Source organism: Azolla caroliniana, unplaced genomic scaffold (assembly GCF_043228905.1).
Source record: "Azolla caroliniana isolate FFs.n. ecotype wild unplaced genomic scaffold, voAzoCaro1.0.p SCAF_2, whole genome shotgun sequence".
In the NCBI taxonomy this organism is placed as follows: Eukaryota; Viridiplantae; Streptophyta; class Polypodiopsida; order Salviniales; family Salviniaceae; genus Azolla; species Azolla caroliniana.
The window spans coordinates 11,476,260-11,490,480 of record NW_028230437.1 but is presented as its reverse complement, the minus strand read 5'-3'; the positions used below and the strand labels follow the sequence as shown (position 1 = coordinate 11,490,480).

At 37.2% G+C, this 14,221-nt stretch overlaps 1 protein-coding gene across 1 annotated transcript; it reads right to left on the bottom strand.

Moving 5' to 3' along the window:
- Positions 1-3,001: 3,001 nt before the first annotated feature.
- Positions 3,002-13,352, bottom strand: LOC147867356 (uncharacterized). Its single transcript, XM_087315144.1, has 8 exons — positions 13,249-13,352; positions 12,972-13,144; positions 11,837-11,912; positions 11,664-11,746; positions 4,425-4,463; positions 4,168-4,238; positions 3,653-3,767; positions 3,002-3,182 (listed from the first exon to the last, which is right to left on the bottom strand). Exons 1-8 carry the CDS (start codon positions 13,301-13,303, stop codon positions 3,114-3,116), a joined length of 681 nt encoding a protein of 226 aa, XP_087171270.1. The 5' UTR covers positions 13,304-13,352; the 3' UTR covers positions 3,002-3,113.
- Positions 13,353-14,221: the final 869 nt, after the last annotated feature.

The window sequence follows — 14,221 nt, the reverse complement described above, 5'->3', positions numbered from 1 at the left end:
TCCCTTTGATGCATTGATTCTCTAGCTTTGACTTGTTCTTTGATTGTATGTAGGTATATGTTATTGCTCCAAAGACTTTGAGATGTGACACATTAGGAGATTGTTCATACCATAGTGTGAATGGTATAGCTCCTTGTATAGTGCAATGAGGAGTCCTATTTTGTGAGGGAATATTCCATAATGTTTCCCACTCTTTTAAGGTAAACTCCCCTTCATTGTCACTATGAATAATTTTGATTGTATGGTTTGTTTGGTTTTCTCCCAAGCTTTTAAATGCTAAAAATGTAGCCTTATGCTTCAAGAAATTGACTACTATGAATCTTGTAGTGTTGTCTATGAATGCAATGAAATATTTTGCACCAGACATAGATAGAATAGAAAATGGACCACATAGATCAGAATGTACTAGTTGTTGTCGCTCGGTAGTGTTTGTGTGACTTGGTGAGAATGATTTATGTGACATTTTTCCATACAGACTACCTTCACATACCTTGATGGTTTTGAAACTTACAATTAGCAGACCTCTTACAACTTTCTGCTTTTGACATTGTCAGGCATATGTTGAAGTGTCTTGTGAAACCTTATCAAATTCCGGGTTTGCATAGGATGAACTCCTTCTAATAGGGTAGTCGGGTCTTGGGACAGACCCTGGCTCCTCCTTCATCTCAAAACTATGTAGAACGGAATGGGAGTGAATAGACTCAACCATAAAGTTTTCTCCTTTTTGAACCATAACGTGAATAGGAACGAAGAAGTGACGGTCTTGATAGACTCACCCCCAACTTCTTTTTGCTCAGTATGTGAATGGGATTAGACAAAAAATATTTCTGCAAAGTAGAAGTGATCTTAGCCATTTGCATTAAGCTTAACGTTCCTTCTTGCATGCGAGCACCCCCAGAAGCACAGACTATGATTAGTGGGAGAGACTCGCATGTTGCATACTCAATCACGCAAGTAATCTTCTTGTAGTGCTTGAATATTTATGTGTCCAAGCCTGCAATGCCACGGGTATGTGGAAGAAACATTATCTTGATTATGGTTATGACATACCTCTATTGACAATGCCTCTAATTGTCTCGTTGCCATAGGATATAGATGGCCTTGCTCAAGACATACTATTGCTTTGCCCTTGCCTTTATGGAGATGTGTCATGGTCCAAGTCTTAGGGAATTCAATAGTCATCCCATTGTAGGTAGCTTGTCCAATTGATAGTAAGTGTTTTGCCACTCTAGGTACATAATATACATCTATAATTTTATGTGATGATCATTTGCAATTATCAAACAAATGTTACCTTTGCCTACTACTAGTTTTTGTCCTATGTCTCCAAATACAAACCTTAAAGGGGTTGACAAATCTTGATATTGCTCTACCCAATCCTTCTTATATGTAGGATGGTGTGTAGCACCCATATTGAGAAACCAGATATCATGATCTCGTTTCTTTCCCCTTCCATTAGTATTGATGTTCTTCATTCTAATCTCCTCCATTATCCAAAGAGTATTCATATTTTTATCCTCATTAACTTCTTGGATTTTCACACTATGTGGTTGTGGCCAACTTACTTTATTTAGATCAACTTGCTTGAATAGACACACTCATTCTATGCCCATCCCTTTTACAATACCTACATGTCACAATGAAGCTTCCACTTTGTTGAGTTCCATGTGTATAACTTCTCTTTCCATCATTCTTGTTACTTGATTTATTTGACTCAAGGGCTTTCCCTTTGCAAGACTTATGTCGTTGTCGATTTGCTGGTTGATATTTGTTGATATCTATTGAATGAAGTAGCCATGGCCATTGGTTGATTTGCCACTTTCTTTCGCCATTGAATGTCTTCATGATGAATCTTTGTAAGTAACTCTAGAAGTGATTTAATGTTGTTGTTCATGGTAGTGATTGTTCCCCACAATTCAAGAAGTTTGTTTAGTATTAAGCCTATCTTTATATCTTCTAGGATGAGGTTGCCAACGGTAATAGCATCACCATGGCTTCCTCCCATGTAGCTAGGAAGGTGGAAACATCTTTCTCTTCCTGCAACACACACATTGAATAATGCACTAAATGTATGTAGTTTAGTTGTACCATCATGTGGCTCGTATAGTGCTTTCAATTTTACCCACATTGTAACAACCGTGGTGAGTCTTCGGATAATGTCTGCTTGCTTGTCATCTAGGTGTAGTAGAATTTCCATGCATGTCATTTTATCTCAAGCCTTCCATGTTTTCCGTTCTTTTAATGTTTTATCTATTGGTTCTTCCCAAGTGCCATCCACAACCTCAAGAAGCCCTTCAAAATCTAGTACCAATTCTATCTTCAACTTCAAATTTTCAAATTTTTTCTCAATAAACTTATCTAAGACATTTCTTGGTAGATATAGTCATATTGATTATGTATAACCCTAAGTGGGTAGGGATTACGACTAGTGGTTTAGAGAAATATGTCTCAAGAGGATAACACTCGAGTTTTTTATTATATCTCTACTCTGATACCATGTAAAGATTATAACTTCAAAGATGAAGATAACGGCAAGAGATTATAAAACAGATATTGGAATTAACTCATGAACTTGTACATGTATTCTTAGATGTACTCACATCAAATATGTGATGTAGTAATTTAAATACATTTAAAATGTGATTGTTTCAATTATAACAATCAGTCCTATTTTTTGATAATGCTACCTAAACAATAAGTTTTTATTTACTATTAGAGTTATTTCCAACATGCACAAGCGACTATAGTAAGAGCAGAGCATTAGATGCAAGTGACTTGAGATTGGATGGATTTTGATTGCAATCAAATTGGTCAGCGATTCATTTCTAAATATCCTCAATTAGTTTTCCATTTTGCTTAAACTGGAATTTATCATGTTACAAAAATTCGTTCATCTGTATGGCTCCATTAATTTAGTTTAGGATATATTTGAAAGAAACAATTTTGATGTCTACAATATAATGCTTTTGGTCTAATAATTGATATGCTTTGCCCATCTCTATCTTAAAACATTCATTTGTAATCAATCACGGTTAGTTATCAGTTTGGATCAAAACAATTTGCAATATATAAGTGGAGGCTGATTAATAAAAACCAAGAATAGGTGGCAACATTTATTTAGGCAAACTATTTTGCGAAGGTCCTGCTCGTTCAACCAGTACGTCATACAATTGCTTCCCATTCTGTTTCATAACAAATTCAAAAAAAGAACAAGTGTTAAATTGTGATGATGCATCAAATAGTTGCATTATAAATTAGAGTGTTTAAAAAAAAGTAATGTTATGCAATTGCTATAATTTCCTCGAGCCCTTTTCCTGTATTTTAGAATAACACAACTACTTTTCAGATTACCTGAAGTTCCAACTGAAATTCAATATCAAACAATGGTTTTGTAGGATTAATATAATAAGAAAGGAAAGAATTAGAAAAAAAAAGTGTGGACCATTTGAACAGGGGAATCAAATTTTCAATCTTATCAAGGTTTTGTGTGTATTCCTTGTATTAAAGCAACAATTAAGATGTCATGAAAAGGGGGTGTTGTATCCTAATTAGCTCCTGAGAAAGTATTCACTTTTGCATGTCTGATTTTGCATTGTGAATCAACAAAGGCAAAACAAAATCGGAGGCATCCATTAAAAAAAACATTGCTTACAAAAATCACTGGGAAGAAATGCACTTGGCCTTCTGGTTTAGTTTGGGTCTCTTTAAAATAGACCAGCACAGGAAATTTAGGCCACCATAATTCCCAGTTTACAAAACTGGAATACCTGCAATGATGAAACCTGAATTTAGTCCCCATTTTTGGCACGAACTGTTCAATGTTTTTCTGAGGTCTTCCTTGCACAAACCAATCTATGGGTTCCTATTGATGAATGGCATGCTAAATAAAGCTTTTATTTGTATATTGGAAAGAGGTGTCTTAATTAAGGCTCTAAAAAGCAACTCTAAGATTCCACTGGCCACTTTAAAACCTTGTTCATGACATACTAGAGCACCAATTCTCAATCTGCAAATCAGGCTACAATTTCAATGCACATGTTCTTAGTAAATGTCAATAAATTGTCATCTACAGCACAAGATTTATCATTTATACAAACTCGTACCTGCAGGTGTTACATTCTTTATCTTAAGTCAAAAAAACACATTGGAGTTACAGGAATTCCTTACTTCCATCTGTTTTTTCCACCCACAAATACATTATCTCCAGAATCTTGCAGCTGATCACCAACTTTTACTTCCTATAAAAACAGTCATAATATTATGGGATTGCCCATGGAAGGTGTGTGAGATGCTTGCAATAACCATAGCATGTTTCTAACTTATGCAGAACAATTATTGATACAAAGATGCCCATTTCATGATCATAATAACTTCAACCTAGAAACAGATATATACCAATACAGGCCTAAGTAGTAGATTGATACCAGGGCTTCAGCATCAAACACAAATCGAACACGAGTCGTCTGCAAAAAAACACAATAAAGTCAGTGTCACAACTATATAACTTACATTTGCAGAACCAACATTCTCAAAACATTGGCACAAAAATATTCGCTATCTTAACCATTAGGAAGTTTACTAAAAAAGTAAATACAAACAAATGGCATATTTTTCTAGAGTTATGGAATGAATATCATAACTTAAATTGGACTACATCCTAGCATGACCACATGGGGTTATTAGGAAGATGTTTATGAACTCCTGAAGCTTCTCAAAATTACACTAACATAAGTTCACAAGGTATAATTGATTTATAACACTCCATAAACTTGTGCATTCAGTAAGAACTGTGCTCAAGCGGCTCCATCCCGAAACTCCAGGCAAAGACGGACTTTTGCGAGCATTGTCGATATGGGAAACAGACCTGAAGTCCGCACTCGATCTAATGACATTCGTGTCTCTTGTTCTTACTGATCAATCACCACTACGTATTTACATGTCAGAAATGGTCAGTGAATCCTTGCACAGATGTACCAATTTAATGGGATAACAAACCCCAGAATATGCCTAAGACTCATCAGAGATATGTTATCTAGGTTATATTGTCAATCATCTCAAGTGGCCATTGTTTCTGCTTTCAACTGAGATACCTATTTGCCCTAGTCAACAGTAATGAATTGCATGCTGAGGTAGTAATGTAGATGACCAAGATCTGTAAGTTCAAATGTCTTACTAACATCAGCCTTGAAATCTGCAATTTCTTGCTCATTAGGTCCTGTGATTAGCATATCATCAACATAAAACACAACAATTAGTACTTTTTCTCCATCCTTTCAGTCATAGAGAGTATCTTCGATGGGGCTGTTCACAAAACCGAGTTGAAGACAATGGGCATGGATCTTTGCATTCCACACACAAGTTGTTTGCTTCAAGGCATACAAAGCTTTAAGTATCTTGTAAACTTTAGTGTCTGCAGCTTCAATGACAATACTAGGAGATTGGGTTTAAACCTCTTCTTCTAAATCTCCATCTAAGGCGGTGGTTTTAATGTCCAATTGGCAAACCTTCCATCCTTTATTCGTAGTTGTAGCAACTGTAGCTCTGATTGTAGCCATCCTTGAAGTGGGGGCAAACGCTTCTTCATAGTCTATCCCCTCTTTTCGAAAATAACCTTTTGCTACAACTGTTGCTTTAAAATGGTCAAGGTTACCGTCCACATTACGCAATTGCTTTTCTACCTTTATGTAGATCATGTAACTCCCAAGTGTTGTGCTTGTAGATGGACTCAAATTCTAATTTCATGGCTTCAACTCAATGGTCATGCGCTAATGCATCCTCAAGAGAGTACTTCCCCATCACAAACTTCAGCGATAAGAGCATGATGCACATAATGCTGTTTAGCTTGCTAATTGCTTGACCGGGTTTTACCCTGAAGAGGAGATGTGACTTTGTCGTTCATAAGGGTATTAATCAGCCATTTAAGGACTGTTCTTGCTTGCTTAGAAAAGTCTTATTCTTCCTCCAATTCCATGATAACATCATGTTGATTAATGACCTATAAATGGCACTATTATCAACAACGTTTGGTTGCTCATTTTCAACCACAACAAGCTGTTGCGAGAGATGAATTTGAGCATTGTCTAGCTGCTCTAAATCCATGTTTGGAGCATGTTATTGCTGATATAAAACCTGCCCACTACCTCCATGAGGTTGGGTTAGTTGATCACTTCGAACACAACATTTTGGAGCAATGGTAACAAAGTATCTAATGCATTTGGTTGATCAAGAATTGGCTCTTTGGTGAAACCAATCATTATCAACAATGTTTGGTTGCTCATATTTAACCACAGTGAACTGTTGTAAGAGATCAATTTGAGCATTTTTTGGCTGCTCTACATCGTTGTTTGGAGCATGTTGTTGTTGATGCAAAACCTGCCCGTTACATCCATGAGGTTGGGTTAGTTTATCACCTTCAAACACAACATTTTGGAGCAATGGTATCAAAGTATCTAATGCATTTGGTTGATCAAGAATTGGCTCTTTGGCTCAACCAATTATTATCAACAATGTTTGGTTGCACATTTTCAACCACATTGAGCTGTTGTAAGAGATCAATTTGAGCATTGTTTGGCTGCTCTACATCATTGTTTTTAGAATGTTGCTGCTGCTGCAAAACCTGCACATTACCTCTATGAGGTTGGGTTAGTTTATCACCTTCAAACACAACATTTTGGAGCAATCGTATCAAAGTATCAAACACATTCGGTTGAAAAAGAGCTGGATCTTTGGAGCAATCCACAAATGGTTGAGCTGCATTTTCAGCACATATCACATCCCGGCTGATGATTATCTTACCAATAGTGGGTTGAAACAACTGATAACCTTTGCTTTCTTTAATGTAGCCATCAAAGATGCATTTTGTTGATTTGTCTTTAAGCTTTGGTGCTACTGTGGTGGCACAAATGCATAAGCCAAGCTTCCAAATATTCTCATGTGACCAACATTTGGCTTGTGACCATTCCAAGACTCATACGGAGTGATTGTTTTTAATGCTTTTGTGGGGCATCTATTTAGAACATAGTTTGCACACATTACACCTTCCAACCAAAACTTGCGAGGTAGGTTCAAAAGATATAGTGTAACTTTTGTCTTTCAAAGATATCTAGCATAGGTCGATTCAAGAATGGAAAGGTCTCTAAAGCGAGAGAAGTACCTGCGATCGCGGGAGATAACAGCCTTTATCTGTTGATGACAAGGGTGGTTAGGTCATGGTGCACAACAAATTTTTGTTGCCCAATCTATTGTAACCCCTTTGTTAGTTCGGAGCCCATTTGTGTAGCCCTTTATTGACTCGTAGCATTAGTAGGAGTGATGGGGCTAAAGAAAGTTGTGATTGTTCTTTGTGGATGAGCTTGTGATGGTATTGTTGTCCAACAACTTTTCCCAATGTCTCCTGAGTTCTAGCAAGAAAATTCCTAGACACGTTGGTCCTCTCCATTACCTTGCGCAGTGCGCCAACGCCTTCTTTAAAGAGGTAATGGTATCTCCCTCTTATTTCATAAAAGACACTACAATGACAAACATAGTGTTCTTTGGATTCCACTCCTTGATGACACAATTGGAAAATTCTTTCTTTTAGAGTTATTCATGCATATTTGTTGATCTCAATCTCTAATTGATGTGATGAAGTTCGCAGCTGCCTTGTCACACTATGCAGCACATATGATATATGTATGTCCATATAAGGTGGCTTGTTGATGAATCCATCCTCTGATGTGTGTAAAAAGTGTGTCTTGTAGTGGCTATCTTTGTACCAAGTGATACTTTGGGTTTGATCCATGTTATCTTGTTTTCCAAGTTAATAATATCAATTCGGATCACTCTATTCTTTTCCACTTCGGTCATGAGATGGGGACAAACCAAGTTATATTGGAACAGAGGTAGTGCATTTATGCTTGCCATGTGACTCGAACCATTACTGCATTTCAGCATACCAACAATGAACGTCTCAATTTTCAGCAAACCTTGAGTACCTTCGTTGAGGGGGCTCCCAAAGACAAGTCATTGATCGGATTAATGCCTAGATAATTATAGGGATTGCTCCCATGTCTGCCCGGATTATATCATGGGGAACCGATGCTTTGCTCCTTATCGTGCAAGCAATCATTGACACTAAAGGTCTCTCTAAATCTTTCCAATGATTTGCCGTGTTAAGACACAGAGAAGAGTTTATGTGACAAGTGTATCAAATACCCACATCTTAGTTCATGACTCTTGGAACTGCAAATGTGCTCATTGTCTCTCGAGAGCACCAAGGACTGCATATCCACGAGAAAGTCGAGCACAAGCAACCTCCTATAAGAAGAACCTAGGCCCTATAAATGTTACTCCTATGTATGTGTAGGAGTGTGTGTATTCTACCTTTTCCTCTCCCAAGAAGAATTCTTGTTGTAATCTTGTTACCCATGCTTGAGTGGCATTAAACACCACTTTAGTTTTATCCATGTTTATCGACAAACCTTTGTTCGTACAAAATAGTTTTAAGGCATTTAGATGTCTTTGTAGTCCCTCCGGAGAGTGAGAAATCAGCACAGTATCATCAGCATATAGTAATATTTGTATACCTATACCCGCTAGGCATGCTCTCGAACTCCCGAGTCTCTCTATGTAATGTGATACCTCATCTATGTACAGACCGAAGAGAGTGGACGGTAATGGCATCCTCACTTTGATTGTGCTAGCCACCACCTTTGATAAAACCTTGGAAGACCGCACTTTTTCTGGCACCGATTCATAGAGTGCATAGACTCCCCATATTTGTAAGAACACAAAGGGCTTCTAGCCATTGTGTCACCCAATCTTAATTGTTTAGTCAGAATACTCCTGGATTATTCATCTTCATGACTTACCACATCATCTACTTCTTGCTCTTCCATTGGTTGTTACTCTGCCACGGGATGCTCCCCAATAGCTTCTTTGTCCGATCAGGCCCCAAGGTCTTCGTGAAAAGATTAGCACATCCTCATGGATGGGACTTCTATTTTTGCCTTCATAGAGCTCTGGTATAAAGTGGTATTGAAATCTTGATAAGCTTGATCTACTCACGGAGCACCACAATCTTCACAGTAGTGGTGCAACTTTGAATATCTCCCAGTGAAGCTCCCTCCATTGGCAATCCAATTTCTGCTGGGAGCTTCCTCAGTCACACCACAAAGTTCACATCCCATATAAGCTCTCCAACTTGTACTCCAGTTCTGCTGCAGACCAGAAGACAATTGACTACTTTCATATAGTGCAGGAAAATCACCCAGACCACATAGAAAAACAATACCCAGAGGTAGAACTTTTGTGCTCCAGATCTCTAACCTGATCGAAATCCTAGTATCCAGCCAAATTTGACCATTTGCCAAATACAACCATATCCTTCACATACCTTAGGATAAGCATCACCCTTGCCAATGACACTTCTCTAGCAGTTATGTGAACTTCACCAACATTCATACCAGATAAGTTAAGTCTAGTCTTATATCATACAAATCAGAGTCCAATAATTTTCCACTTTCTGTCTTTCACAACTCAATTGACCTCCATTGGCATGGAAGCTCACGACGTCACAACTTAAATAACGAAAATATCACATATCTTAAGCAATTTTACAAATTTATTTAGATTTATTTTGGTTTGTTGTTCTCCAACATCAGTGACCATTTAAATTTTATTCCTTGCTTGTCCTCATAGGCCATTGTAGCCTCTTGAGAGATGTTAATAGATTTTTCTTTCCATCGAGCAGAGAATACAGAATCTATACACAACAGGTTACTAATCCTCATCCACAAGTCTTCCCCTTCTCTATTTTCGTGCGCATTGGCTTTATCTACACGACTTCTCAGTATCATTTTCTCACCTTTTTCCAATGAAGGGCATATCGCTTTGGAAATACTAACATCTCTCTCTTTCAACTCTTGTTGGCCTTGCTCAAGTGCGTTGCTATTTATTTGTTGTATTGGACTCCACAAACGTTTGATATTTGCTCTACTCATGCGCTAATGTGGTGATTGTGCAACCTATTTGTTGCACCTTCTCTATGTATCTTCATTATGCAGGCCATTATAATTTCACCAACTCATCTTAAAAATTTACGAATCTAATACCAGCCATCTGATCTCGAAGATGTTTTGTCCTCGTGATAAATATTTCGCCTTCTCTTCCACCAGCTGATTGCTTCTCCGGGTTTTGGATCCTTATCTCATTCTGCATCTCATACTTATTCTCAAAAAATCTCTACGCACTCACCACCATTGATGTGTGTGGAATAAGATTCTACACCAGTTTTGTCATGCCAATAATGATTCTAGACATTGCATCTGCATTCCACCTCCAATCTTGTACATTATCAGTGTTATTAAGGGGCCAAACATCAGATTCCATGTATCTACAATTTCCACCAGCTTCACATCTCTGAGCACTGTCCAAAGGCCTGTAGGTATCCAAAATGATGGCCTGTAGGGGAAAGAGCATGGGCTTATGCAGAATGTATGCTGACAAGGATAAATTGAAAACTGAATACTTCTATTACTTCAATATATCAATTTATGAAGAGATAAAGAGAAAATTAAGCACTTTTATTACTTAAATATATCAATTTAAGAAGAGGATAAAGTGAATGCTGAATGCTTCTATTACTTGAATATATCAATTTGCAACACTTAATCGTTAACAATTTAATCATCTTGAGAATGTAATATAACTTAACTTACACCTTTCATATGTCTATAGGAAGGGAGATTCGAACTCTCAATTGTTGCTTGAAGGGCAAAAGCTCTTGTCATATGTTATTCCCTTTTCTTTTGTTTCTTTGTCACCTTCCTTTTCCTTGTCTATTATTCCTTTCTCCCTCTCATTCTCTCTGATCACACTTCTTTGTCTTGTTCATTATTCTTCTAGTTATTCCTCCTTGCTTCACATTTCTTGTTCCTTAATGCTATTGCCAACTTCTTCACTTCACTCCTTGATTTCCCCCTCCATCCCCAATTGGTTTTTACAGTCTACTCAACACCCTTATTTTGGTGGTCGAGGTGCTTTTAATATCTCTAGAACTTTCCAGAAGTTTTTGGAACCTTCTCTTAATAATTATAAAGATGGTCATGTTCAATTTTAGGCTAATCATACCCTCAAATTACAGACATGGCCTTAAATATATAGGCTTATATTAAATTCATAACCATAAAAATGGCCTTTCTTACTTTCAGACCAATCCTTTCTTGAATTTACAAATATGGACAAATATTTGAGACACCCACAACTCGGTCTCTGAACATCTGATTCACACACTGTTCATTCTAATGAGCCCCTTATCGCTAAACCTAGCTGTCAGTATCAAATTTCCACCAATTGTACCTCATGAAGTGTGAGATTCACGACAACATTGGGAGGAATACTCTCCTAGTGTTACCTGTTATGATCAATTCGATAGAATCCATATGCAGATAAACTCTGTAATTTAAGATGATGAGAATCACATGTACGCAAAAATAGCTTAGTTATGCAAACACCATAAGTAACTATGGAAAATGTATCTAACTCAGGAATAAATATTCAGAAATTTGAATTCACCGATCAATATTCCAAATCAAAGACACCACCACGTTTACAGACAACTGAAGGTATCAACAATCAAAATGATCAAAGTTAAACTACGCTCTCAGCATTTCACTCAAAATTACCTGGAACAACAATAAAAGCCCAAGAATCCCTAAAGGTGCAGCAGCCAGCAAGTTTTCAGAGTAAACCAATGCACTTGCTCCACCTAGTAAATGATTGCAGAAAGTGAGATCACGTAATGTGAGGCATTGTAATATTCTAGATAATGTTTCACACTGCACTACATGTTAATTACTTAAAAGAACAATAGGGATCCTGTAGTCAGGATCTGGCACAACTTTACTTCGACCATCCTTGACTTTTCTCCCAGCCTGCAGAAAAACAATAAAAATGAGAAAGCTTGAAGAGGTTGGCAACTCTCAGTGTAGGGCAACAACTCCTAAATACTGCACCATGGAACAAAAGATACTAAAGGGCCCTTGTAATGAAATTTTGTTGACATGAAAATGGATGAATGCCTATATATATATATATATATATAGTAGTTGGTTCCCTTGGAAGTTTCCCTCAGGATAGCTGGAGCTCTTCGTAGTTTTATCAGGTAAAGCGAATGATTAGAGGCATCGGGGGTGAAACACCCTCGACCTATTCTCAAACTTTAAATAGGTAAGCAGCCGGGGTTGCTCTGTTGAACCTCGGTGCGGAATGCAAGCTCCAATTGGTCCGTGTTTCAAGACGGGTCGGATGGAAAGCCCAGAGCGCCAGTGTCCCGAGCATGCAGGTGCATATAGCCCGCCTAACGGCGCATGCTTCGTTCCTCGGTCGGCACGACGGCATCGGCGAGCCAACAAAAGCTCACACTTGTCCCGTCGTGCCAGCCCAATATATATATATATATATATATATTAATAAATTATATGCAGATTCCGATTTTAAAATTGAGCATTCTGTATATTGGTGTTTCGAAAGCTAACTTACTATAAACAAGACAATTCTATAAATGACTTGTTTTTGGCTAAATGAATGGTAGATAGGGATTCTTATCCCACTATGAGAACCTCACTGACAATCCATACAGACATTCCACGTTGTAGGAGGATATTTATGTTGATTAGTCTATACAGACACAACCACTACGCCTTGATCCTAGCTAGCATAAGTGATGTTAGTCTCGTGCACCCTCTCGTTTTACACCATACACTCCAAACGTAAAGTGGAGTGAGGTAGATGTCAATAGATCATATAGCACGTCATCTTCGTCAGAGTACATGCATCATCATCTATTTATTGGGACATGTTACTTCTTGTTATTTCTGATTTGATATCAACGGCCTTCTTTTCAAGTTCAAGTATCCAATAACCTCAGTCTCTCTCTCTCCCTCCCTCCCTCCCTCTCTCTCTCTCTCTCTCTCTCTCTCTCTCTCAATCACCTGAGCCTTCACAATCATCTCGTATGTCTTCTTCTTTCCGAGACAGGAGGCATTGGATGTTGAAGCTAATGTCTGACCATAGAATGAATGATTCTGTAATCTTTCCTTAATTCCAGCTCTCATTGGCATCGTCAGTGATAGCGCCATGTGGCTGCTAAATGGAACATCGTTTGCTGCAAACAGAGTATATATATATATATACGGAGAGAGAGAGAGAACTATGTTATGTAAAGTGAGGAAGGGGGGTGGAGGGAGAAATGGGGGAGACAGAAGTCACCTTGTTGAAGACAGAGCAGAGGAACTGAAGACGATGAAGCTACAGCGCTCCTCATTCTGTCTGTCTTTGTCTCTGTGTGTCTGTGTCTGTTATCTTCTGACGGTGTAAAGCTGCAATACATACATATATAGTATATACATATATATGTATATATATGTACTGTATACATATGTACATTGTGTGTGTGTGTGTGGACATCATGATGATAATAATAAGTTATACATAGCTTATAACTTATAACCATAGATTGACACATGTGTGATATTCGTAATATTCTCCATGCGCAATATTCTCAATATTCGAGAATACAAAATGGCCCTAAGAATATTAAAAAACCATTCGTTTTGTAAAATAAATATAAAAAATTATTTATTTATTTAAATAAATGTATTTCACCAAAAAAACAATTATTCATTAATAGATTATAGTGTCAAGAGAGTTTATAAAACTTATTTTAATTAATTAATTTTTTAAAAACGAATATTTTTATATTTATTATACAAATATGATTACTATTAGTATGAACTTTGAAGATATGATTAGTTTGAAGTACCATTTTTAATGTCAAGATAAAAATATCTATAAATTTTGAGGAAATAAAAAGTGGGAAATTAATGAGCCTTTATTTTATTTTATTTATTTATTAAAAATAAAACGACTATACATTTATTATAAAAATTTAGTAGTGTCAAGTCCCCAAAGTCCCTCTTTTATTATCCCTATTTATTGTTAAGTTCTTTTTTTTTATCTTAGGAAAAAAAAATTTAAAAAGTTTTTTTTTTTTTTTTGGGGGGGGGGGGGGGGGGGGGTTAAACAAATACTTGACTACCCATTCGTATTCGTATTCGTTTGCATTCGAATGGGAAACCCCACGAATATGTCAATCTATGCTTATAACTTATGTGTGTCCGTGCGCATTGGGACATTCATGTCCAACTTGATTCAATAATTCGTGATTGGAGAAAAACCCTCA